Here is a 23,551-nt window from a genome sequence, read left to right as displayed (position 1 = left end):
AGCAGAACCACAGGCTCTAAACAGAACCAGATCTCAATGGGACCTACAGTTGAGGAATTATTTCGGATTTCAGTTTGATCCATTTTTAAAGATTATTCTGGATGTTTTTCCGTCTAAATGCAGTTTTTACAGAACCGTTCTGGATATTTGACTTCTGGGATCTAAACTAAACTTTAATCTTCTAGAACATGGTTCCATGTTTTTTTTCAAATTACATTTGGGATGAAAAACATCCCACAATAATAATAATAATAATAATAATAATAATAATAATAATAATAATAATAATAATAATAATAATAATAACGGTGAGCTCAAAATGGAACCCTGAACCTTGAAATATTGTTCTTTGAAGAAGATTTCTGAGGATTTCCTCCACAGTGTTAGTAGTGAAGAAAGTTCCTCGAAGCTCTTCTTCTTCTAAGAGTCAACACTATTCACAGTAGAACATAAGAGAACATAAAAGAACAGAACATAATAGAACATACTAGAACACAGCGGACAGCAGGATTTGTTGTTTGCTGTCAGAAATATGATGCAGAGAGGATAAGTGGTTCAAACCCTCAGGAAGATGTTTTATCTTATGCAGGTTGTTTCCTCCTCACTAGAACCTTTCTGTTCTATCTCCTCTCAGCTGTAGTTTGGATAAAAGCCGCTAAATGAAACTGTAGAACTGTAGAAAAGTTGTATTTTATATGTGTGTAGCCTCAGTCCGACCTGCTGGAGGCGCTAATGCGACACTCTGCTGATAAGGACCCCAGAAGAAGAAGCAGCTAGCCGGAGTTGTTGTTGCTTCAGCCGCTAAACTAACATTATCTTCTGGCTCTTTGAGCTTAACTCACCGGGAACCAGCTGTCTAAAGGTGACCAGAGGAGGGATTCAGCTAAAACCAGCTCAGACAGATAAAACCAAACGTGCACTGACGTGTACTTGTTAATTAGCAGCCTCGCCCACCGGCTAGCTAGCTGCTACCCCATTAGAAACCCACTGACGTTCTAACAGCTAGCTAATAGCTAATCCAGCCAGGCTTACCTGGAGCTGAGCACCTGTAGCGGCTCACCTGGAGGGATGCAACTAAGGTAAGCTGTGGATTGAACATGCACCGGTTGACACGTTTAAAAAAGCTCTTTAATGTGGGTTTATTAGGGATGCTAACAGCTGCTAGTGTTAGCCGACTTAAGCTAGCTCAGTTCCGCTTCCGTCTTAGCGATGCTAATTAATCTGACCATCAGAAACTAATGCCAGGCAACTTTTACATCCCTAATAGACTTTTATATGACTAACGACCTTCTCTGTGTGTAGAACTATGTTCAAGCACAGCGCTGTGAAACGGTCTAGCTGCTGTCTGAACCATGTAAACAGCAGCCTAGCTCTGCTAAGCTAATGCTAACCTTCCAGTTTTGTGACCTGTTAATTCATAAAGTCTCTGTGTCACTGGGCCCTGGTTTGACTTCATTTAGCTGTTAATTTTCTAGTGAAACCAGCAGATTTCTTGCATAAAATCAACATTCTTTCTGTCAGAAATGTGTTTTACTTCAACCTGTTTTGGAAAATCCTGTTTCAGTTTCAGCCTCAAACTCTGGAAATAAAACTGAATATTAACAGATAATTATTAGGCATTACTGATCATTTAAATGAACTACATTAGCATAATGTATCTGGGTGTTTTTCCACAGACAGACATTCTGCTAGACTGTTCTAAAGGTGTGTTTCTGTCTGCAGGTTCCTCTGCTGTTAAACCATGGTGATGGCAGGTTCCCAGTGGGAGCTTCCTCCAGAGCTATGCTGTCGGCCCATGGCCTTCGTGGCTCTAACGGGTCTGGATGTGGTCTACAACGCTGTGCATCGGGCCATTTGGGACGCCTTCTGTGCCAACCGTCGAGCCGACAGAGTCCCCATCTCTTTCAAAGTGCTGCCAGGAGACCATGAATACCCCAAATGTCGCACTAAGGTGACAAATTTATCATTAAAACACTACAACGTCCCTTTACCCCTCCTGTTGTCCTCATTTACGGGCACCAATAAATGTTGTTTCCTTGTCTGAAAAAAATCCTAAAATTCAGCAAAAAAATTCTTCAAATTTTTGAAAATTTGCAAAACCTTCAGGAAGATAATTCCTTAAAAGTTTCTCTTAAAAGTTTTATTTTTTAAAAAAATCCCCCAAATTTGGCAAGAAAATACTTATAAATATTTTCAAAAAATGATTAAAAATCTTCCCAAAAAAATTCTAAAATATCTAAAGTGATTCCATATATATCAGTAAAACTTCTAATATTCTCTTAAGAACATTCACAAAAAATCTACCAAAATCCAGTGAAATTCGCTGGATTTTGGTAGATTTTTATGTGAATGTTCTTAAAAAAACATTTTTAACATTTCTTTTTTTCCACCAAAAAATGTTCCAAAATTTCCCAAAAATGTTGAAAATGTGGACATCAGAAGTTTCACTGTGAAAATATATTTTTTTTCCACAATTTCTAACTTTAAAACGGGTAAATCTGACCCGCAGGGCGACACAAGGGTTAAACACAACCCATGATTTCAAACAGGAACTCAGTAATGTTTGTCTGAGCTCAGAATTTAAATGATGGTTTAGATTCTCCTGCATCAGTGTAAAAAATGTGTGCAGACTTTCTGCTTCTGAACAGGTTTGTCTCCTCCTGTGTTTGTCTAGCGTACGTCCTATGAGTGGTACATCCCCAAAGGCATCCTGAAGACGGGCTGGATGAACAAACACCTGAACCTGGTACCGGCTCTGGTGGTTCTGTTCTACGAGCTGGACTGGGACGACCCTCAGTGGAAGGAGAAACAGTCTGAATGTGCCACTAAAGTAGAGATAGTCAGGTTGGTGAAGTTAAATTGTGTGTAATTAACTTTATCTCTGACTGAAGCTGCTGTTTAACTCATCCTCAGTTCGAAAACAGCAGATCTCGTGTTTCTGTTCATCTGTAGGACCAGTCTTCAGGGCAGGAACACCAAAGTGGCCGTGGTTCTAATCCAGAAGAAAACTCCTCTACCTCCAGGTAAACTAGACTAACCCTGGGACATCTCAGGTTTGTTATCTGACTCAGAAGTGAAAACATCCACCTGAACACATTATTTTCTGTGATTGAGGAAGCTGTACCAGATCATTGCAGATCTTCCTCAGTGGGATGTTCTGAATATGGACCTGATGGAATCCACAGGATGATCAGAAACACTTTAACCGTCTGTTTTATCTGCACAGGAGAAGACCTGGTAGCATCTGAGAGAGCTTCAGCTCTTTGTAACGCCTGCGATCTGTCTGGAAAAAGCCTCTTTGTTCTGCCACACACCGACCACCTGGTGGGCTACATCATCAGGTAGATAATCCCCTGAACCAGCTGGTTTGGTCTGAATGTTCACCTGTGGCCTGAACTTCTTATTGGTGTGTTTCTGAAGGTTGGAGAACGCCTTCTACGAACACGCTCAGACGTACTATTACACGGAGATCCGTCGAGTCAAATCACACAAGGAGTTCCTGAACAAGACAACTCATCAGGTAGAAACGCCGTGGATGTTTCTGGAAAGAGTTTAACGCCAGATTACCAAAGTTTTAGTTCTAGTTTTACTTCCTTTGTTCTCAGTTTACCTGATTTTTCTCTTTCTAGTTCTTAATTCACTCAGTTTACTCTTTAAATCTTTTTTTTTTTTCCACTGCGCCAAGGAATGTGGTGGAGTTATGTGACGATCGGCGTACATTAATCCGTCTATCTGTCCATCAGCAACATTCCTCTAAAACAGACTAACGGATTTGGATGAAATTTTCAGGGAAGATCAGAAATGACTCAAGGACCAAGAGATTAGATTTTGGCAGTGATGCAGCTTATAGTCTGGATCCACGGATTTGTTAAAGATTTCCATCTTGTTTTTGTCATCTTGCGTCTCATTTTTGTCGTATTGTCTCGTTTTTGTCATCTTGTCTCATTTTTGTCATTTTATGTCTCATTTTTGTCGTTTTTGTGTCTTGTTTTTACCATTTTGCGTCTCATTTTAGTCATCTTGTGTCTTGTTGTCTTTTTATGTCTTGTTTTTGTTTTTGTTGTTTTGTGTCTTGTTTTTATTGTTTTTTGTTGTTTTGGTTGTTTTGTGTTGTAGTCTGGATCCACGGATTTGTTAAAGATTTCTGTATCATTGCCAGATAGCGACACGGCGTCACTGTAACCATGACAACAAGTGAACACTACATGATCACATGATTGTGATCCTACTACAAATCCACCACTGAGGACTGATCAGGACATATCTGTCATAAATGATACAAGGAACAACTGATTAAATTGTGGGGGTGTTTCTGAGTCCCATCAATTCCTGCCGCCCGCTACATATTTAGGTCACGTGATCTGTACATAACGTACACATACATGACACACACCTGTGCTCAGAGCAAGGTCATTTATGTATTGAAGATTTTATCCGTCTGAACTGATACAAAGACTGGGCAGCCTTGGAGGAGGACTGCTCTCTGAGTGCTTTTCTTGTTTTATATTGTGTTTCTAAATTATATTATAGTTTGTATCTCAGAACCTTCTAAGTGTTCATTTAACGTCTCCTGTTGCATGAAGAGACAGTCGGGTCATTTAATCCTTGGTGTGTCAGGAACATGTTGAAGAAGTGACAGTAAAGCTGATTAATCGCTGTTTTTATCTCCTGATGTTCCAGCTGCTGTTTGTCCGACACCAGTTTAAAATTGCTTTCTTCAGTGAGCTGAAGCAGGACACTCAGAACGCTCTGAAGTAAGTCTGAGCTTCACAGTGGAGGCTGAATATGAAGCTGTGGTAGAAAACACTTCAAGATAACTCCAGCAGATAGGCAGTGTTTCACTTTAGTCTCTTATTAACTTTATTATTTAAATCAAATCTTCTGCAGCCTTTAAGTGTTTTAGTTTTCCATTGGGACTAGATGTGTTCAGTGAAGCACTGAGAGCGATGAAGCAGAAAAACCTGCAGTTTGTCCTGAACACTGTGTGTGTTTGTGGCTTCAGGTACTACAGAACCGCATACAGCCTCGTGCACGAGCTCAGAGCGCACGAGACCAACATATTGGAGATTAAAACCATGGCTGGATTCATCAACTATAAGGTACATTTAATGAATGTTGGTCAGTTTATGTTAAATGATTACAGGAACAGGAAGTTAAAGTCCGTCTGAACTCAGATCAGAGTTTACAGCAGGAGAGTCCAACTCCTCATAGTCCAGGTTCCACATCCAGTCCAGTCTGATCTCCAGTGGACCAGACCAGTAAAACCACAGCAGAATAACCTAGAAATAACCACAACTCCATTTTTTTCCGTTAAGTGCCAAAAAGTACATTCTGAAAATCATTTAAAGAATTATCTTTTTTCAAAACGTCATGAAATTTATGAAGAAAAATAAATTCAGTTTCAGCAACATTCAGCCTCAGTTTATCATTTCCACATTACAACTTCCACATCACAGGGTGTCGACAAAGGAACACAACATTTAGTCATCTGGAACTGAATGGTATAGTATTTTACTTTATGATCACAACAACAAAAGTCAGACAAAAAACAAACACAAAAGACAAAATTTTACAAGAGCGAGAAACAAAATGACAAATGAGACAACACGAAACAAAACACAAAAGACCCCAAAAAATTACAGAAGAAATTACACAAGTGAGACAAAAAGAACACAAAATGACAAGAATGGCACACAAAACAACGAAAAAAGCAAAACACAAAATGACAAAATAAGACAAAAAACACAAGCGAGACAAAAAGGGAACGACAAACAACAAAAATCAGAAAACGATAAAAACATGAGGAAAGACAAAAGTCAGACAAAAAACAAGACAAAATATTACAAAAATGAGACTAACGACACAAAACAAAGCAAAAAAGAGACAAAAAATTAGACAAAAATCACAAAGCGATGGCGGTGGTGGTGGTGGTGATGATGATGATGATGGTGATGATGATGATGGTAATGGTGATGATGGTGGTGGTGATGATGATGATGGTGGTGGTGATGATGATGGTGGTGATGGTGATGATGGTGGTGATGGTGATGATGGTGGTGGTGATGATGATGATGGTGGTAATGATGATGATGGTGGTGGTGATGGTGATGATGATGGTGGTGGTGATGGTGGTGGTGATGATGATGATGGTGGCGATGATGGTGATGATGATGATGGTGGTGGTGATGATGGTGGTGGTGATGGTGGTGGTGATGATGATGATAGTGGTGATGATGATGGTGATGATGATAGTGGTGGTGATGATGATAGTGGTGGTGATGATGATGATGGTGGTAATGATGGTGGTGGTGATGATGGTGGTGGTGGTGGTGATGATGATGATGGTGATGATGGTGGTGGTGGTGATGGTGATGATGATGATGATGGTGGTGGTGGTGGTGATGATGATGATGGTGGTGATGATGGTGGTGGTGGTGATGTGATGATGGTGGTGATGATGATGGTGGTGATGATGATGATGATGGTGGTGGTGGTGGTGATGATGATGATAATTAGACCGTCAGCAGCTGATTCTCACCTGATGATTCTGTTATTGAGCTTCACTGTTCAGAATAAACCAGTTTCCACCAGTTTACCCAGTGTGTCTCTTTCTTCTGTAGATCTGCCGTCTGTGTTTTCAGCACAACACTCCTTTAGATGCTATCGCTCAGTTCAGGAAACACATCGACCTGTGTAAGAAGAAGATCGGCAGCGCTGAGCTGGCCTTCGAACACGCCGCCTGGATGTCCAAGCAGTGAGTGAACAACCATCTACAGTCATGGACCAAAGCATTGGAACCCCTGGAGATTTTCCACAAAATTCACCATTTCTCCCAGAAACTGTTGCAGTTCCAAATGTTGTTGGTATACATGTGTTTATTTCCTTGACATGAAAAAACACAAAAAAGCAGAAGAAAAAAGACAAAACTGACAGAATTTTACAGAAAACTCAAAAATCGGTCCGGACATCATTGTTGGCAAACCTCAGCTCAGTATTTGGTTGCACACCCTTTGGTAGAAATAACTGAAACCAGTGTCTTCCTGTAACCATCAACGAGCTTCTTACTCCTCTCAGATGGAGTTTTGGACCACTCTTCTTTTACAGACTGCTCCAGGTCTCTCAGATTTGAAGGGTTCTTTCTAGAAACAGCAGTTTTCAGATCTCTCCAGAGGTGTTCAATGGGATTTAGATCTGGACTCACTGCTGCCACTTCAGAACTCTCCAGAACTTTGTCTCCAACCATTTCTTGGTGCTATCTGAGGTATGTTTGGGGTCATTGTTCTGCTGGAACACACATGACCTCTGATTCAGACCCAGCTTTCTGACACTAGGCCCTATATTGGGGTCCAAAATATTTTGATAGTCTCCAGATTTCATGATTCCTCACACCGTCAGCAGAACAACCCCAGAACATCTTTGAACCTCCACCATGTCTGACTGTAGGTACTGTGTTCTTTTCTTTGTAGGCCTCATTCCGTTTTCTGTAAACAGTAGAATGACGTGCTTTTCCAGAAAGCTCCACCTTAGTCTCATCTGTCCACTAAACATTCTCCCAGAAGGACTGAGGCTTACTCAGGTACATTTTTACAAACTCCAGTGTGTCTTTTTATGTCTCTTTGTCAGCAGTGGGGTTCTCCTCGGTCTCCTGCCATAGATCTTCTTCTCATTCAGATGACAACGTATGGACCGAGCTGACACTTTTGCACCCTGAGTCTGCAGGATCTGCCTGGATCTGTGTGGAAGTTGACTAAGGATGTTTAGCCACCATTCAGACTATCCTGGGTTTCATTCTTTCATCAGTTTTTCTCTTCCGTCCCCATCCAGGGAGATTAGCCACAGTTCCATGGGTTATAATCTTCTGCATTATTTTACACACAGTGGACAAAGGAACTTCCAGATCTCTGGAGATGGTCTGGTAACCTAGAGATTGTTCATATTTTTACACAACTTCTTACGTCCTCAGACACTTCTGGGCTCTTCTTCCTCTTCTCCATGCTTGGTGTGACACACATTGAGTCAACTTTTAGACATTCTAACTGATTCAGGTGTGAATTCTATGTTAGCAGCACCTCTTACTGCCACAGGTGAGTTTAAACGAGCATCACATGCTTGAAATATAATGATTTAACCACAGCTTTAAAAGGATGCCAATAATTTTGACCGGCCCATTTTTTGAGTTTTGTGTAAAATTATGTCAGTTTTGTCTTTTTTTCTTCTGCTTTTTTTGTGTTTTTCCATGTCAAGGAAATAAACACATGTATACCAACAACATTTGGAACTGCAACAGTTTCTGAGAGGAATGGTGAATTTTGTGGAAAAACTCCAGGGGTGCCGTGACTGTACGTGATGCAGTAAACAGCCGTCACATCAACCTGATTAAGACGTATAATTCATAGGAAATGGTACAACAGGAAACTAGAACAATAAAAGCAGCTCCAGGATGCTGTCTGTGAGCCCGTTAGAGAGTTTTTACTCTGTATACTAATTAGATGAGAAAACTTAAAACAGGACAGTCGTGTTAAATGTGGAAATAAAACAGTTTATTTCAGGATTTACTCACAAACAGAAGTGTTAAAACCTTCATCAGGATCAGTCTTTATACCTGATTCTGGACTAGTGCTGTGTACAGTAGTAAAAGTACACCCAGATCCTGAGTGTCTCTGTGCTGCTGACAGGTTCCAGTCCTTCGGGGAGCTCTTTGATGAAGCCATAAAGTTGGGTCTGACGGCCATCCAGACCCAGAACCCTGGATTCTACTACCAGCAGGCTGCATGCTACAGCCAGGACAGGAAACACCAGGCCCAGCAGCTCTGTCAGGTAACAAATCACCTCCCAATAATTGAAATTAACACCTGTTAACCCTCGTTTCGTCCTGTGGGTCAAATTGACCCGTTTTAAAGTTTGAAAATGTGGGGGAAAAAAATAATATTTTAAAAGTGAAACTTTTGATGTCCACATTTTCAACATTTTTGGGAAATCTTTGAACATTTTTTGGTGGAAAAAACGAAATGTTAAAAATGTTTCTTAAGAACATTCACAAACAAAATCTACCAAAATCCAGCAAATTTCGCTGGATTTTGGTAGATTTTTATGTGAATGTTCTTAAAGAAAATATAAGAAGTTTCACTGATATATATAGAATCACTTTAGATATTTTTAGGATTTTTTGGAAGATTTTTACTCGTTTTTTGAAAATATTTACAAGAATTTTCTTGCCAAATGTGGAGGATTTTTTGAAAATAAAACTTTTAAGAGAAACTTTTAAGGAATTATTGGAATTTTCTTCCTTAAGGTTTTGCAAATTTTCAGAAATTTGGGGAATTTTTTTGCTGAATTTTTGGATTTTTTCCTGACATGGAAACAATATTTTTTGGTGCCTGTAAATGAGGACAACAGGAGGGTTAAATTAATTTTCCTGTTAGGGTGGAGTCAGTTAACAGTTTATTTTTATTTTCCTGTTAGGGTGGACTCGGTTACCCGTCTCCTGACCCGCTGGACACCCAGACTGCAGGACTGGACTTCTATGGACAGAGACCCTGGAGACAAGGACACCAGAGTAGGTCTAACCTGTTACTGAAGAATTAGTGCCACCTGGGGCTCATATTTCACCAATCAGCTCCTAATAATCATGTGGTGGTAGATAATATCAGCCTTCTTTTACTCATTTCTCTAGACTGGGTAACACTGGAGCTGTGTTTGAATGTAAATGAACTGTAGCAGTAAAACAGGACTTGTTTATGGTTGTATTTGCAGGTATCGATCCTCCAGATGCAGAGAAGGAGAAGACGGGGATTCTAGCTCTGCAGATTAAAGAGCGAGATGTTCCTCATTCTGTAAGAACAAACTCTGAACGCTGTGAGAAGTCCTGGAGTTCAGTCATCTGCTTAAAGCCGGAGTTAAAACCAGCTGTGAATAGAATGGCCTCATGTTTCTGTCTGTTCATCACGTTATTTAGAGCTGCAGTGTTTCTACTGAGCTCCAGCTAAATATGGATCTTCTGATTCCAAACCTCCTTCACAGATCCATCTCTGTGTTTTATTCTCTGAAGCTGCTGTTTTATTCTGCTGTTTCCTTCTGTTTCTGCAGGAGCTGATCATCGCCCTGCTCAGTAACGCCGTCGCCCAGTTCAAGAAGTACAAATGTCCTCGGATGAAGAGTCACCTCAGTACGTATCAGTGGTTTAGATTTCATGTTCTCACTGCTGTAGGAGACATCTGGTCCCTGGAGGAGATGGAACATTACAGATCTTGATTACCTTGACAGTTTTGGTGAAAACTTTCGCCAGGCCAACCACGCCGTAATGGCATGCCCTGGTGAGCCCAATGGACCCGACCACCCCACCAGGCACACCGCAACCCCACCGTCCTATTTCTTCTGGACTTGAGTATCCCAGGTGTGGGACAGCATGAAGCCACCCTCGTCCCTGTTCATGACCTCCTGATCTCCATAGACTCCTTCATCCAGAGTTTTAGTTTGTTGCCTTCAGTTCCGATGATTCTTGCCCCGTCCCAGTCCATGATATGATTGTTCCTCCGCCCAACGAACGGCAGAGTTCTGTGACGATCGGCGTACGTTTGTCTGTCTGTCTGTGTGAAACATTACTGAAGCACGGAGCAACAGATTTGGATGAAATTTTCAGAGAAGGTCAGAAATGACACAATGACCAAGTGATTAGATTTTGGCAGTGATGCGGCTTATAGTCAGATTTCATCCGTCAAAAATGTTACGTCAACTGAGCAGCCTTGGAGGAGTACTGCGCTCTCTGAGTGCTTTTCTAGTTCCTTTTGCAGTGGTCTGATGTTGTAGATTTGAGATTTTCCTGTAGTGCTTTTTCTTTCTGAGATCTTGTGAGTCGTGTTGTCGTCTGAAAAATCTGCCGGTTGACAGTCAGACTGTCAGTGAGACACTTCTGAAGAAGGCGAAAGTTTTTGTTGAAACTGTCCAGAAGGTAATCAAGATCTGTCGATTCATTCTATGTCTGAACAAAAGAACTCAGAACTACTGTATTAACAAGAAGACACGATGAACGTTTCTGAGCTGTTAGGAAATGGAACATGTCTACAGTGATGCTGGAAGCAGATTGAAGCTCATGTAAAGAAAATGAAATGTTTTTTAGCCGTCCACAGAAGTTTCTTTCATAGTTGAATCCCAACACAGTCGTCTTAGTGTTTGTCTGATTGTGTCTCCTCAGTGGTGCAGATGGGAGAAGAATATTATCACGCTAAAGACTACACCAAGGCTCTGAAGTAAGTCAGCCACTGCTCTAATGAAGATGATTCCTCTCATGTCAAACCCTGAACTCTGTTCTACAGAAGCAGGAATAAAGATCTGAACCTGTTTCCAGGCTGCTGGACTACGTGATGTGTGACTATCGGACAGAGCGGTGGTGGGCTCTGCTGACCTCCATCCTGACCACGGCTCTGCGTTGTGCTTACCTGATGGCCAGTGTGAAGGACTACATCATCTACTGCATGGAGCTGCTGGGCAGAGGTGAGCTGACCTTTGAGACAATCGTCTCAAATGTTCTAAACCAGGTTCCCTGAGAACATTCGTAGGTCGGTTCTGTCCAGGAAAGAAGTAAAATTCCTGTAGAACTGGTCAGTAAATGCTTAATGAGGAATCCTACTGTGTAGAAGCTGCTGGTCCATCCAGGCCTTCAGATTAAACACTCTGAGGTTCAGCAGACTGTCCACAACCCATTAGTGACAGAAAAAAAAAATGCATGACATTTTAGTATAAAACTTAGAAGTATCTCTTGTCTTATAGCTTCAACCTTGAAGGAGGAGCAGAAGTCCAAGATTGAGAAGAATCTCATCAAAGTCCTGATGGTGAGTCAGAGTTCTCCAGAGAGATGGAGATTCGTGAGTCAGCAGGTATGTTGAGCTTAAAGTCAGAGTTTTCACTGTCACAAAGGTTGTTCAGGTTTAACCTGCTCCATCTCCATGGTAACTGATGCTGTGGAGCTGGATCTCCATGGTAACTGATGCTGTGGAGCTGGATCTCCATGGTAACTGATGCTGAGGCGTTAGATCTCCATGGTAACTGATGCTGTGGAGCTGGATCTCCATGGTAACTGATGCTGAGGAGCTGGATCTCCATGGTAACTGATGCTGTGGAGCTAGATCTCCATGGGAACTGATGCTGAGGAGCTGGATCTCCATGGTAACTGATGCTGAGGAGCTGGATCTCCATGGTAACTGATGCTGAGGAGTTAGATCTCCATGGTAACTGATGCTGTGGAGCTGGATCTCCATGGTAACTGATGCTGAGGAGTTAGATCTCCATGGTAACTGATGCTGAGGAGCTGGATCTCCATGGTAACTGATGCTGAGGAGTTAGATCTCCACGGTAAATCTCTAAGGGAAGAATTTTTATCTGTAAATCAGCTGATCTGTATGTTACCAAAACCACTGAATGAAGCTGTTACAGTAGAAGAACCTTCAGAACCATGTTGGTCCTGTAGGTTTCGGTCCATTAGGTCATCGTTAGCCTCCCACACATTGATCAGTAATGATCCGCTATCCAGCGGTCTGCCAGGTCACTCACCAGGAAAATCTGTTAAAGTTGTTCATGGAATTATTTTCAGAATGAGGTTCCTGATGCAGAGCCGGACTCTGATCCGTCCTCTGTCAGCGCTGCCCGGTCCCTGTGGACCGACCGCATGGCTCTGGCCGGGTCCAATGAGCTGACTGTAGAGGTTCAAGACTACATCCCATTCAGTGAGTAAACAATCACTGGAACAGCAATATAAGACTGGTTTATTACTTTACTGCTGTTTGTTAACTGGAATGAAAACCTGAGACCAGTTTGTAGTGTTCAGTGGTTCAGTGTTGAATGATGTTTATAACCTGATAAACCAGTTAGTCCTGTAGTTATGATGTTTATAACCTGATAAACCAGTTAGTCCTGTAGTTATGATGTCTATAACCACTGATAAACCAGTTAGTCCTGTAGTTATGATGTCTATAACCACTGATAAACCAGTTAGTCCTGTAGTTATGATGTTTATAACCTGATAAACCAGTTAGTCCTGTAGTTATGATGTCTATAACCTGATAAACCAGTTAGTCCTGTAGTTATGATGTTTATAACCTGATAAACCAGTTAGTCCTGTAGTTATGATGTCTATAACCACTGATAAACCAGTTAGTCCTGTAGTTATGATGTCTATAACCACTGATAAACCAGTTAGTCCTGTAGTTATGATGTCTATAACCACTGATAAACCAGTTAGTCCTGTAGTTATGATGTCTATAACCACTGATAAACCAGTTAGTCCTGTAGTTATGATGTTTATAACCTGATAAACCAGTTAGTCCTGTAGTTATGATGTCTATAACCTGATAAACCAGTTAGTCCTGTAGTTATGATGTTTATAACCTGATAAACCAGTTAGTCCTGTAGTTATGATGTCTATAACCACTGATAAACCAGTTAGTCCTGTAGTTATGATGTTTATAACCACTGATAAATCAGTTAGTCCTGTAGTTATGATGTCTATAACCACTGATAAACCAGTTAGTCCTGTAGTTATGATGTTTATAACCACTGATAAACCAGTTAGTCCTGTAGTTATGATGTTTATAACCTGACAAACCAGTTAGTCCTGTAGTTATGATGTTTATAACCACTGATAAACCAGTTAGGCCTGTAGTTATGATGATTATAACCACTGATAAACCAGTTAGTCCTGTAGTTATGATGTTTATAACCTGACAAACCAGTTAGTCCTGTAGTTATGATGTTTATAACCTGACAAACCAGTTAGTCCTGTAGTTATGATGTCTATAACCTGATAAACCAGTTAGTCCTATAGTTATGATGTCTATAACCACTGATAAACCAGTTAGTCCTGTAGTTATGATGTCTATAACCCGATAAACCAGTTAGTCCTGTAGTTATGATGTCTATAACCTGATAAACCAGTTAGTCCTATAGTTATGATGTCTATAACCACTGATAAACCAGTTAGTCCTGTAGTTATGATGTTTATAACCTGATAAACCAGTTAGTCCTGTAGTTATGATGTTTATAACCACTGACAAACCAGTTAGTCCTGTAGTTATGATGTTTATAACCACTGATAAACCAGTTAGTCCTGTAGTTATGATGTTTATAACCTGATAAACCAGTTAGTCCTGTTGGTGTTCATGTTAATACCCATTCTAATGTTTTCTATCTGTGGTCCAGTCCAGTGTAAATCCAGGTTCCAGTCTCCCAGTTTCCATGTGGACCAGCCCATCCAGCTGCAGGTTTTCCTCCGAGTCGACTGTCCTCATCCTGTTAACTTCCACAAGCTGGCTGTCAGCCTCAGTAACCAGGTAACCTCCACTGATTAAACTAACCAGGTAACCAGCTGATTAAACTAACTGTGTGTGTGTGTGTTCAGGAGTATAACCAGTGGTGTGTGGTGGAGGCGGGTCAGGAGAACATGACTCTCTTTCCTGGAAAAACCAAATGCTACAACTTCAGCTTCGTGGCAAAAACCGAAGACGTCGGCAAGAAGATCGAGGTGAGGCGATGTTTTGGTAGATGTTTAACCCTCGTGTCGTCCTGCAGGTCAAATTAACCTGTTTTAAAGTTTGAAAATGTGGAAAAAAATATATTTTCACAGTGAAACTTCTGATGTCCACATTTTCAACATTTTTGGGAAATCTTTGAACATTTTTTGGTGGGAAAAAGAAATGTTCAAAATGTTTCTGAAGAACATTCACAAAAAATCTTGGAAGTTTTACTGATATATCTGGAATCCCTGCAGATATTTTTAGGATTTTTTTGGAAGACTTTTATTCAGTTTTTGAAAATATTTACAAGAATTTTCTTGCCAAATTTGGGGGATTTTAAAACTTTTAAGGGAAACTTTTAAGGAATCATTGGAATTTTCTTCCTGAAGGTTTTGCAAATTGTCAGAAATTTGAAGAATTTTTTTGCTGAATTTTTGGATTCTTTTCAGACAAGGAAACAATATTTTTTGGTGCCCATAAATGAAGACAACAGGAGGGTTAATAGAACAGATATGAACTAATGTTTAATCTTTAGATGACGGGTGTGGAGGTGATGCTGGGCAGCGACTCCGGCCGCTGTGTGTTTCTGAGCTGGAGGGGAGCTGGAGGAGATGCTGCTTCTACCCATGAGGCTTTGCAGGCCAGCAGGTCATCACGGCGATGGGGGCGGGGCTTGGAGAGTCGTCAGGACGTGGACTGGGACAGCCTGAACCTGCAGCCCAGCACCATGTAAGAACATCCGTCTGCAGGATCCTCTGAGGTAAAACCAGTACGTCTGACGGTTGTCTTCATGTTCAGGATCATCTCCAGAGTCCCGAAGATCTCTGTCCAGCTGAGCCACCAGCCTCCGGCTCTGACTAATGAGATGTTCTGCATCAGCCTCACAGTCCAATCACAGGAGGGGACCGTGGCGAAGGACGTCAAACTGACCGCCGGCCTCAAACCAGGTAGCAGACGGAGCTCCTCCTGATCCCTCAGGGTTTCATTTCCAGATTAAACTCTGTGTTTTTACCGGGATCTATAAAGGTTTTATCTGGATCAGTATTGATTGTTGGTGATTAAAAATGACAGGTAACTGATAAAGATGAAATGTTCTACATTAACAGCAGGAACCCGACATTCAGAACCAGATTACCGTAGTTCATTAAAAAGGAATACTATGAATGAACATGTAGAGATGACATCAGAGTCACATGACATCAGGACTATTTACTGATCAATCGATTGGTTTAGATCAGGGGTGTCCAACATGCGGCCAGCGGACCAAAACCGGTCCTCCAGAGGGTCCGATCAGGTCCTCAAAGTGTAAAAATTCCAGAGAAGACATTAACTGCAGATTGTAAATTAGCAAAACTATACATTTAAAATCATTTCTAGACCATGACAAGTTGTTTGGATCATAAAGTAAAATACTAGATTGTTCATTGTTCTTTTGTCGTTGTGTGTTTCATTTTTCTAATATTTTGTCTTGTTTTTGTTGTTTTTGTCTGATCTTTGTTGTTTGTTTCATGTTTTTGTTGTTTTGTGTTTCCTTTTTGTTCACTTGGTTTATTTGTCTTGTTTGTGTCATTTTATGTTTTGCTTTATTTGTCGTTTTGTGTTTTTTTGTCTCACTTGTGTTTCTCTACTTTTTTGTCTTATTTGTGTAATTTGTAGAATTTTTTTGTCTCATTATTGTCGTCAATTCATTTTTTTGTCGCTGTGTAACTTTTTTGTCATTTTTTTTGTCTCTTGTTTAGTTTCGTGTTGTTTGTCTCATTTTTTTCATTTTTCTCAGTTTTGTCATTTTGTGTTTTGCTTTATTCATTGTTTTGTGCATTAATTTTTGTCTTTTTTCGGTTTTTTTTGTCTTGCTTATGTCATTTGTCCATTTTTTTGTCGCTTTAAATTTTTTGTCGTATTTTTTGTCTCTTTTTTGCTTTGTTTCGTGTTGTTTGTCTAAATTTTTGTCATTTTTTCCCCTTGTTTTTATCTTAATGTAATATTTTGTCTTGTTTTTGGTGGGTTTTTTTGTCCTTTTTTGTCTGTCGTTTTGATCATAAAGTGAAATACTAGATTGTTCAGTTCCATGTAACTGTGATTAAAATTAGGAGTTGTGGTTATTTCTAGGTTATTCTGCTGTGGTTTTATTGGTCCGGTCCACTGGAGATCAGACTGGACTAAGATGAGTTGGACACCCCTGATTTAGATCAATAGCAGACTGTCTTTTAGTTGTCTGTCCCGTCTCTTTAATTTTCCACTAAGGTGCAGATGTTGGAGCTTCACTAGTTGTTGTTTTCCAGACTCTAGCTTAGCTGCTAGCTGTTAGCTGCTACCGTCTGCTAATGAGCTCATCAACAGCCTTCAGTGATTGACTGTTCATCACGACGTGTGTCCAATCAGAGAGAGCTGTGGGCGGGGCTGAGGTGATGATTGACAGAGAGGAGGCTGCTTCGGAGATAAAAGAGGACATCTGATTTGTTGTCAATAAAAGTATTAATACCAATAATGAGAAAAGTGTCTGGTTGTGTTCAGGGCAGGACGCTAACCTCAGTCAGTCGACCCACGTGACCCTGGATGGGTCGAAGGTTTGTGATGAAGGTTCTCCTGCTCTGCTGCCTGATGTTCCTCTGGGAGATCTGAAACCAGGAGAGAAGGTACAGAGATGTCTGATGTCTACCCCTCACCTGCAGCTCCACACAGACTGACTGATTGTGTTGTTGTAGCTGGAGAGAAGTGTTTATGTCCGCTGTGTGTCCACCGGACCGAGGGTCTTCCTGTTCCATGTGGCCTACAGCATCTCCACCATGGTGGAGGGACGCGGCATCGTCTGTAAATGTCACAAGGTGAGAAGCTGGAAGGATCACAGGTTGAACCCAGGTAGAACAGCTGGTTTGAGTTTAACTGATCATCTGTTTACTCTCCAGGATGAGACAGTAACCATAGAAACCGTGGTCCCGTTCGAGGTGTCGGTGAAGTTTGTCTCCACAAAGGTTAGTTCTTCATGACTACTGTGTTCATCGGTTCATCAGTGTGTTCAGAACCGTGGTTTTATCTGTTCCTCTGTGTTTTCAGTTTGAGCCGCTGGACCGCGTCGCCATGGAGATTCCCTTCCTGCTGATGACAGACGTCCTGTCGTTGTCTCCATGGCCTCTGATGCTCAGCTCCTCCTCTCTGCAGCTGCAGACTATGACCAGCAACACGGCACAGCTGCAGTCCCAGCTGCATGAAGGTAGCAAAGACTCCTACTTACCCCAACCCTTACCCTACCCTAGCTATAACCATAACCCAACACGGCACAGCGACAGTCCCAGCTGCATGAAGGTAGGAAAGACTCCTACCCAACCTTAACCCTAACCTTAACCTTACTAACCCTACTAACCCTAACTCAGAGTCTTGCTAATAAAACCCACTATTACTATTACTATTACTGTGTTTATAAAGCGACTGTATCACACGGTGTGTTTTACTGACTGTACCATGCTGCGTGTTTTACTGACTGTACCACACGGTGTGTTTTTTACTGACTGTACCACACTGTGTTTTACTGACTGTACCACACACTGTGTTTTACTGACTGTACCATGCTGCGTGTTTTACTGACTGTACCACACGGTGTGTTTTTTACTGACTGTACCACACTGTGTTTTACTGACTGTACCACACACTGTTTTTTACTGACTGTACCACGCTGTGTGTTTTACTGACTGTACCACACGGTGTGTTTTTTACTGACTGTACCATGTGGTGTGTTTAACTGACTGTACCACACTGTGTTTTACTGACTGTACCACACTGTGTTTTACTGACTGTACCACACGGGGTGTTTTTTACTGACTGTACCATGTGGTGTGTTTTACTGACTGTACCACACTGTGTTTTACTGACTGTACCACATGGTGTGTTTTACTGACTGTACCACACTGTGTTTTACTGACTGTACCACATGGTGTGTTTTACTGACTGTACCACGCTGTGTGTTTTACTGACTGTATCACACGGTGTGTTTTACTGACTGTACCACACGGTGTTTTTTACTGACTGTACCACGCTGTGTGTTTTACTGACTGTACCACGCTGTGTCTTTTACTGACTGTACCACACGGTGTTTTTTACTGACTGTACCACACTGTGTGTTTTACTGACTGTACCACGCTGTGTGTTTTACTGACTGTACCACATGGTGTGTTTTACTGACTGTACCACGCTGTGTGTTTTACTGACTGTACCACACGGTGTGTTTTACTGACTGTACCACGCTGTGTGTTTTACTGACTGTACCACACTGTGTTTTTTACTGACTGTACCACACGGTGTGTTTTACTGACTGTACCACGCTGTGTGTTTTACTGACTGTACTACGCTGTGTGTTTTACTGACTGTACCACGCTGTGTGTTTTACTGACTGTACCACGCTGTGTGTTTTACTGACTGTACCACACGGTGTGTTTTTTACTGACTGTACCACGCTGTGTGTTTTACTGACTGTACCACACGCTGTGTGTTTTACTGACTGTACCACACGGTGTGTTTTTTACTGACTGTAACACACGGTGTGTTTTACTGACTGTACCACGCTGTGTGTTTTACTGACTGTACCACGCTGTGTGTTTTACTGACTGTACCACACGGTGTGTGTTTTACTGACTGTACCACACGGTGTGTTTTTTACTGACTGTAACACACGGTGTGTTTTACTGACTGTACCACACTGTGTTTTACTGACTGTACCACACGGTGTGTTTTACTGACTGTACCACGCTGTGTGTTTTACTGACTGTACCACACGGTGTGTTTTTTACTGACTGTACCACGCTGTGTCTTTTACTGACTGTACCACACTGTGTTTTACTGACTGTACCACACGGTGTGTTTTACTGACTGTACCACGCTGTGTGTTTTACTGACTGTACCACACGGTGTGTTTTTTACTGACTGTACCATGTGGTGTGTTTAACTGACTGTACCACACTGTGTTTTACTGACTGTACCACATGGTGTGTTTTACTGACTGTACCACGCTGTGTGTTTTACTGACTGTATCACACGGTGTGTTTAACTGACTGTACCACGCAGTGTGTTTTACTGACTGTATCACACGGTGTGTTTTACTGACTGTATCACACTGTGTGTTTTACTGACTGTACCACACTGTGTTTTACTGACTGTACCACGCTGTGTGTTTTACTGACTGTACCACACTGTGTTTTACTGACTGTACCACGCTGTGTTTTACTGACTGTACCACATGGTGTGTTTTACTGACTGTACCACACTGTGTGTTTTACTGACTGTACCACGCTGTGTTTTACTGACTGTACCACATGGTGTGTTTTACTGACTGTACCACGCTGTGTGTTTTACTGACTGTATCACACGGTGTGTTTTACTGACTGTACCACGCTGTGTGTTTTACTGACTGTACCACGCTGTGTGTTTTACTGACTGTACCACGCTGTGTTTTACTGACTGTACCACATGGTGTGTTTTACTGACTGTACCACGCTGTGTGTTTTACTGACTGTACCACACTGTGTTTTACTGACTGTACCACACGGTGTGTTTTACTGACTGTACCACACTGTGTTTTACTGACTGTACTACACTGTGTTTTACTGACTGTACCACACGGTGTTTTTTACTGACTATACCACACTGTGTTTTTTACTGACTGTACCACGCTGTGTGTTTTACTGACTGTACCACACTGTGTTTTACTGACTGTACCATGCTGTGTCTTTTACTGACTGTACCACACGGTGTTTTTTACTGACTGTACCACACTGTGTGTTTTACTGACTGTACCACACTGTGTTTTACTGACTGTACCACGCTGTGTGTTTTACTGACTGTACCACACTGTGTTTTACTGACTGTACCACGCTGTGTGTTTTACTGACTGTACCACACTGTGTTTTACTGACTGTACCATACGGTGTGTTTTACTGACTGTACCACGCTGTGTGTTTTACTGACTGTACCACGCTGTGTGTTTTACTGACTGTACCACACTGTGTTTTACTGACTGTACCACACTGTGTTTTACTGACTGTACCACACTGTGTTTTACTGACTGTACCACACTGTGTGTTTTACTGACTGTACCACACTGTGTTTTACTGACTGTACCACACGGTGTGTTTTACTGACTGTACCACGCTGTGTGTTTTACTGACTGTACCACGCTGTGTGTTTTACTGACTGTACCACACTGTGTTTTACTGACTGTACCACACTGTGTTTTACTGACTGTACCACACTGTGTGTTTTACTGACTGTACCACACTGTGTTTTACTGACTGTACCACACTGTGTGTTTTACTGACTGTACCACACTGTGTTTTACTGACTGTACCACGCTGTGTGTTTGTGGTTCAGTGGTTCTTCAGACCAGTGAATGTGCCAGCGAGTGTTTCTGTCTGCGATGTCCAGTTCAGACCAGCAACAGCAGCACTGTAGCTACAGGACAGTACCTGATATCCTGGAGGAGGTCAGTCCTGCATGTACTCTATCTACTCTATCTACTGTGTGTATAATCGGCTGATCAGTCTTAAACATTCGTCTGAACATCCTCTTGTGTCTGACAGAAAGTCGTCCGGTGCTGACGGTCCTCTGGTCCAGACCACGGTGACTCTACCTCACGTCATCCTGGAGTCCGTCCCCCTTTACATCCACGCTGGTCAGTGAACACACCTTCTGTTGTCCTTCCAGCTGCTGGTTGTTGAACATTTTCCTCTCAGTAAATGTTTCTGAGTTCAGTTGTGTTTTTGTGATGCAGATTTACCTTCCTTTGGGCGAGTCAGAGAGTCTCTTCCGGTTCGTTACCACATAGAGAACAGAACCGGTCTGGTCCAGGAGGTGGAGATGGCTGTGGAGCCGTCTGATGCCTTCATGTTCTCCGGACTAAAGCAGGTACAGCTTGGTTCAGAGATCTGAAAGCGGCGTTTCTGTCAGCTGCTTTAAAACATGTTGGAGAAGAATCAGGAGAAGTGATACAACAAAGCAGCATTCATGCAAGGATTGTCAGCATCACTTCTGAGGAGTGTCTCTATCCTCAGGTATATATGCAGTAGACAGGAAGGCCATATTTAGGTTACAATCCAAATATGGTGACATCTTTGTCTGTTCAGGAGCGCCACCTGGACAATAATTTAATCATGTTTTCTTTACCACGGTTGTCTCTCACTCGTATGTTTTCATTGGCAGGTATCTGTCTGTCTCAGGGCCGTATTAGGAGCACAGAGTTCATAAACATGTTTACAGCCTCAGTTTGGGAGCAGCAGGAGGAACAGGCGGCAAGGATGACAAACTGTAGGATAATTTGGGCTGAATTACTTTAGGCCTGAGAAACAGTTTTTTTTCCCTTCACAAAACACAGTTTAGTGTTTCTCTAATGAGCTGTTCATGGAAGCATCAAAGTTCTTTAGAGTCCTGATGAAGAGAACAGTGTCCAAACATTTGTCTGTTTAACCCTCATCAGTACACCTGGGGAACATGCAGGTATATAAGTTGTCATATTTTTTATTTATTAGTTGGATTTTTCAGTCCCTTTAGGTAGTCGTCTCCCACAGAGTTTCCATCACATAAACCAAAGCTGATCTGATTTCAACCAGGTTTATGGTGTTTATACAATAAAATCATTTGGGGCCCATGGGGCCCCCAGCAGGACTGTGCATCTTTTATTTATGTGTGTTTGTGTTGCTCTTGTGATCACTGCTGCAGTTGCGTTGTGTTTCATTCAGTGTTCTTACACTAATATTGTCAGTAATGTCAGTAATCATCAGTAGTAATTTCATTGTTTCTTTCATATTTGTATCTATAAACGACACACGTTTTAGGAAAATCTACACTGAGAGGATATGGACAGGTACAGAAATATGAAACAGATGAATTACTGCTGGAAGTGTACGGATTAATAGGTTTATCCACGTGTACTGATGAGGGTTAAAGGCTGTTTTAGAAATTCAGTTAAATTCAGTTCATTTCTGTAGCACCACTGATGAAATATGTCTAAAGGAGTTCTGCTGCTGAAGTGTGTTGATCCGTTAAGGAGATTTGAAGCTGAAATGTCCCGTTTCCATCTCTGAAGCTCCAAACAGACCCAGTGTTTCCTGTGTTTAGGTTCGTCTCCGTATCCTTCCTGGCTCAGAGCAGCAGATGCTGTATAATTACTACCCTCTGATGGCCGGTTACCAGACGCTGCCCCAGCTGAACATCAGCCTGCCGCGCTGCTCCACCTCCAACACCAACGCTCTGAGACGCTTCCTGCCGCAGCGCATCTTCGTCAAGGTAACCAAACACAAACGCTGATATCAGTAGAGGATTATCTCATCTTGACTGAGCGTACAGAAACTCGCTGCTGTTTTAAACTCCTTCTCCTCTGCAGCCTCAGGGTCGAGAGCTGGACGATGCCTCCATCGCTGCAGCCTGATCACAGAATAAGCCGTTTAGATCCACATCTTCTCGTTGTTTGTATCGTCATTTTTTAACCAGTTCCCAATAAAATGATCTAAACATGGCTGAAGCAGCTGTTTGTATCTGAATTCTCCACTGTGATCTGAGCGACGTCCTGCCCACACTTTAACATCCCCACTGGACCAATGTGGAGAAAAGTTCTTTTCATGTAAAATATTAGCAAACGTCTGTGCTGCAGTTTGTTCTTCTAAACTTTCACACAAAGATTTTCATTTTTAAGTCATGTTTATCTGTCCTCGGCCTCCTTTATTAGCATTGATCAGTAGTGGCCCTAAAATCAGACCCATCTTTACTGTAAATACGAGAACAAATGTTTCCACAGAAATATTATGAACACTATTAGTTTGTGGTTGTTCAGGAAAATGTCTGTTTGTGTGCAAAGTGAATGTGATGAACTGATGTTGATCTAACAGTGAAACCATGAATGAATCCGATCGAAACATGACGGAGGTTTGATTAAACTGAAGTGATGCAAACTCGTGTCTGAATGTTTCTATGGATTCTTTAATGGAAATGTGAGATGGAAAGATATAATATCTAATGATCTGTTGGTAGAAAACAGTTTAGGTTTGACTCTGGACTTTAACTGTGAG

At 41.6% G+C, this 23,551-nt stretch overlaps 1 protein-coding gene across 2 annotated transcripts; it reads left to right on the top strand.

The window, feature by feature from the left end:
• The first annotated feature begins 761 nt into the window (after nt 1-761).
• On the top strand, nt 762-23,434 carry trappc11 (trafficking protein particle complex subunit 11). Of its 2 annotated transcripts, XM_023262005.3 has the most exons (30): nt 763-1,079; nt 1,723-1,951; nt 2,675-2,844; nt 2,953-3,023; nt 3,227-3,341; nt 3,421-3,520; nt 4,681-4,754; nt 5,003-5,099; nt 6,621-6,754; nt 8,676-8,817; nt 9,463-9,556; nt 9,754-9,833; nt 10,087-10,165; nt 11,192-11,246; nt 11,345-11,490; nt 11,767-11,828; nt 12,587-12,719; nt 14,191-14,321; nt 14,390-14,512; nt 15,040-15,233; nt 15,303-15,451; nt 17,019-17,140; nt 17,210-17,329; nt 17,411-17,476; nt 17,559-17,715; nt 20,862-20,973; nt 21,071-21,162; nt 21,262-21,395; nt 22,605-22,772; nt 22,870-23,434. In XM_023262005.3, the coding sequence occupies exons 2-30, from the start codon at nt 1,742-1,744 to the stop codon at nt 22,912-22,914; spliced, it is 3,375 nt and encodes a 1,124-aa protein (XP_023117773.1). In that variant the 5' UTR covers nt 763-1,079; nt 1,723-1,741; the 3' UTR covers nt 22,915-23,434. The 2 variants fall into 2 exon arrangements, 1 of the variants encoding a protein (XP_023117773.1); XR_008603710.1 differs by lacking the exons at nt 22,605-22,772; nt 22,870-23,434 and having other exon boundaries at nt 762-1,079; nt 17,559-17,807; nt 21,262-21,308.
• Nucleotides 23,435-23,551: the final 117 nt, after the last annotated feature.

This window comes from Amphiprion ocellaris, chromosome 13 (assembly GCF_022539595.1).
Source record: "Amphiprion ocellaris isolate individual 3 ecotype Okinawa chromosome 13, ASM2253959v1, whole genome shotgun sequence".
Lineage (NCBI taxonomy): Eukaryota > Metazoa > Chordata > Actinopteri > Pomacentridae > Amphiprion > Amphiprion ocellaris.
Note: the sequence above shows the minus strand (reverse complement) of the source record. Positions and strands in the feature narration are given on the sequence as shown.